The sequence below is a fragment of the Pezoporus wallicus genome, unplaced genomic scaffold (assembly GCF_028554395.1).
Source record: "Pezoporus wallicus isolate ANWC-B61680 ecotype Strahan unplaced genomic scaffold, APGP_CSIRO_Pwel_v1 contig_12852, whole genome shotgun sequence".
Classification (NCBI taxonomy): domain Eukaryota; kingdom Metazoa; phylum Chordata; class Aves; order Psittaciformes; family Psittacidae; genus Pezoporus; species Pezoporus wallicus.
In genome coordinates this window covers 395-4301 of record NW_026638803.1, presented here as the reverse complement: position 1 = coordinate 4301, position 3907 = coordinate 395, and the positions used below count along the sequence as shown (strand labels likewise).

The 3907-nt window shown below is 61.5% G+C and overlaps 1 protein-coding gene across 1 annotated transcript; it reads right to left on the bottom strand.

Moving 5' to 3' along the window:
- Positions 1-2395: 2395 nt before the first annotated feature.
- Positions 2396-3614, bottom strand: TRAPPC14 (trafficking protein particle complex subunit 14; the record flags this gene model as incomplete). Its single annotated transcript, XM_057412645.1, has 2 exons — positions 2396-2549; positions 3430-3614. Coding segments are annotated over 2 exons (339 nt in total), but the record flags the coding sequence as incomplete, so codon positions are not given.
- Positions 3615-3907: the final 293 nt, after the last annotated feature.

Sequence of the window (3907 nt, the reverse complement as noted above, 5' to 3'; positions counted from 1 at the left end):
TTGCTCCCCATTGCCCCCCATTGCCCCCATTGCTCCCCATTGCCCCCCTTGTCCCCCATTATCCCCATTGCCCCCCATTGCTCCCCATTGCTCCCCATTGACCCCCATTGCCCCCCAGTTGTCTTCGGGGACCATTCTCTGCTCGTCACCGTCTCGGGCCAGAAGCTCTTCGTGGTGAAGCGCCAGAACCACGTCCAGGAGCCCGTCACCGTCTGACCCCCATTGCCCCACACTGACCCCCCCATTGCCCCCCATTACCCCCCTATTGCCCCACATTACCCCCCTATTGCCCCCCACTGACACCATTACCCTCCCATTACCCCCCACTGACCCCCTTAACCCCCCCATTGCCCATTACCCCCCATTGCCTCCCATTACCCCCCCATTCCCCCACTACCCCCCATTGACCCCCATTCCTCCCCCCATTGCCCCCCCATTGCCCACCACTGACCCCCATTGCCAGGCCAGCGCTTTATTGGCACAAACACAGTGACAGCAGCTGAATAAATATCCCATAATAACCCCACGGCGTCTCTATGGCATCCCTATGGTACCCCACAGCATTCCTATGGCATCCTTATGGCACCCCACGGCTTATGGTACCCTATAGCATCCCTATGGTACCCTATGGCATCCCTATGGTACCCCACGGCATCCCTATGGCATCCTTATGGTACCCCACGGCATCCCTATGGTACCCTTATGGTACCCTATAGCATCCCTATGGTACCCCATGGCATCCTTATGGTACCCCATAGCTTCCCTATGGTACCCCATGGCATCCTTATTGTACCCTATGGCATCCCTATGGTACCCTATGGCATCCTTATGGTACCCCACGGCATCCCTATGGTACCCTTATGGTACCCTATAGCATCCCTATGGTACCCCATAGCTTCCCTATGGTACCCCATGGCATCCTTATTGTACCCTATGGCATCCCTATGGTACCCCATGGCATCCCTATGGCATCCTTATGGTACCCCATGGCATCCCTATGGCATCCTTATGGTACCCTATAGCATCCTTATGGTACCCTATGGCATCTTTATGGTACCCTATAGCATCCCTATGGTACCCCATGGTATCCCTATGGCATCCTTATGGTACCCTATAGCATTCCTATGGCACCCTATGGGTGCCACCACCAGACACTGGGATCACTGGTCCCATTGGGCCCCTGCATGGGGCTCCAGCACCAGTGAATGGGGCCCACTGAGGGCCATGGGGGACACGGGGACCATGGGGGTCTTGTGTTGTGTCCCCCCCACCCCAAAGCTTAAACACCCCCCATTGGTATCCCCATTGGCCCCTATGGGGTCCCCATTGTCCCCTATGGGGTCCCCGTTGTCACTTAATGGGTCCCCAGTGGTGTCCCCATTGGCCCCTATGGTGTTCCCATGGTGTTCCCATTGTCCCCTATGGGGTCCCCATTGTCCCTTTTGGGGTCCCCATTGGTGTCCCAGTGTCCCCAGTGGGGTCCCATGGTCCCCAATGATGCCCCAGTGGCATCTCCATTGGCTCCAATGGTGTCCCCATTGTCCTCTATGGTGTCCCCATTGTCCCCTATGGGGTCCCCATTGTCCCTTATGGGGTCCCAATGGTGTTCCCATTGTCCCCTATGGGGTCCCAATGGCGTCCCCATTGTCCCCTATGGGGTCCCAATGGCGTTCCCGTTGTCCCCTATGGGGTCCCAATGGCGTCCCCGTTGTCCCCTATGGGGTCCCAATGGCGTCCCCGTTGTCCCCTATGGGGTCCCAATGGCGTTCCCATTGTCCTCTATGGGGTCCCCATTGTCCCCTATGGGGTCCCCATTGTCCCTTATGGGGTCCCAATGGCGTCCCCATTGTCCCCTATGGGGTCCCAATGGCGTTCCCATTGTCCCCTATGGGGTCCCTGTTGTCCCCTATGGGGTCCCAATGGCGTTCCCATTGTCCTCTATGGGGTCCCCATTGTCCCCTATGGGGTCCCCATTGTCCCTTATGGGGTCCCAATGGCGTCCCCATTGTCCCCTATGGGGTCCCAATGGCGTTCCCATTGTCCCCTATGGGGTCCCCGTTGTCCCCTATGGGGTCCCAATGGCGTTCCCATTGTCCTCTATGGGGTCCCCATTGTCTCTTATGGGGTCCCAGTGGCGTCCCCATTGTCCCCTATGGGGTCCCCACTGTCCCCTATGGGGTCCCAATGGCGTCCCCATTGCCCCCAATGGCGTCCCCATTGTCCCCTATGGGGTCCCCATTGCCCCCAATGGCGCCCCAGTGTCTCCAATGTCACTTAATGGGTCCCCAATGGCGTCCCCATCACCTCCATCACCCCACAGCCCCCCCCCGCCCCACAGCCCCCCATTGCCCCATAGCGCCCCATAGCGCCCCATAGCGCCCCATAGCGCCGTGGGTCACTGCACGGGGGGCACCACCAGGACCTTGCACTCCCTCTTGGCGATCTTGTCGAGCGCCAGCACCGCGCGCTCGGGGGGCAGCGCCAGGGGGCGCCCCACGGGGGACCCCACGGGGGGGGTGATGGCGCGGCGCTCCATCACGCTGCCCGACCTGCGGACAACGGGGCTATGGGGCGGCTGTGGGGGGGATGGGGGCTATGGGGGGGATGGGGGCTATGGGGGGGATATGGGGGGTATGGGGGGTATGGGGGCTATGGGGGGTATGGGGGGGTATGGGGGGATATGGGGGGTATGGGGGCTATGGGGGATATGGGGGGTATGGGGGGCTATGGGGGCTATGGGGGGTATGGGGGCTATGGGGGCTATGGGGGGATATGGGGGGTATGGGGGGATATGGGGGGTATGGGGGCTATGAGGGGATATGGGGATCCCCCCATATCCCCATATTCCCCTCATACCCCCCCACCCCCATACCCCCATACACACCCCCCACATCCCCCCCAATATCCCCCTGTACCCCCTCAATATCCCCTCCATACCCCCCCATCCTGCCCCACACCCCATCCCCCCACCCCCCCCATATACCCCCCATAACCCCCAAAAATATCCCCCCCCCCCATACCCCCAATATACCCCATAACCCCCTCCATAACCCCCCCACATCCCCCCTATCCCCCCCATATACACCCCATACCCCTCCACCCACCCATATACCCCCCAAACCCCCTAATACCCCCCCCATATACCCCCCACATCCCCCATAACCCCCCCACACCCCCCATATCCGCCCCCATACCCCCCCCACATCCCCCCCCATACCCCCCCCACATCCTTCCCATATCCCCCCATCCCCCCCATATCCCCCCTATAACCCCCCCATATCCCCCCATTACCCCCCATTACCCCCCCATACCCCTCCATATCCCCCCTCTATCCCATTCCCCCCCCATTTCCTCCCCTATATCCCCCCCATCCCCCCCCCATCCCCCCCCCCCCCCCCCCGCACCCCCCCCCCCCCCCCCCATCCCCACCTCATGAGGTGCCCTCTGGGCGGCTGCTGGTGGGAGAAGGACTGGGAGCGGCCGAGCCCTCCCTGGTGGCGCTCCAGGAGCTCCCGCAGCGCGGGGGAGCTGGGGCTGCTCCGCCGGGACCCGCATTTGGCTGCGCCAGCGGCCGGAGCCGCGAACTGGAGCTTGAGCCGCATGTGCTGGGAGAGCTGCGGGGGGGAGAGGTGGGGGGAGCCATGGGGGTGGATCCATAGGGAGGGATCCATAGGGACACATAGGGAGGGATCCATAGGGATCCATAGGGACACACAGGGATCCATAGGGATGGATACATAGGGGTGGATCCATAGGGACACATAGGGATCCATAGGGATGGATCCATAGGGGTGGATCCATAGGGGTGGATCCATAGGGATGGATCCATAGGGACACATAGGGGTGGATCCATAGGGGTGGATCCATAGGGACACATAGGGATCCATAGGGATGGATCCATAGGGAT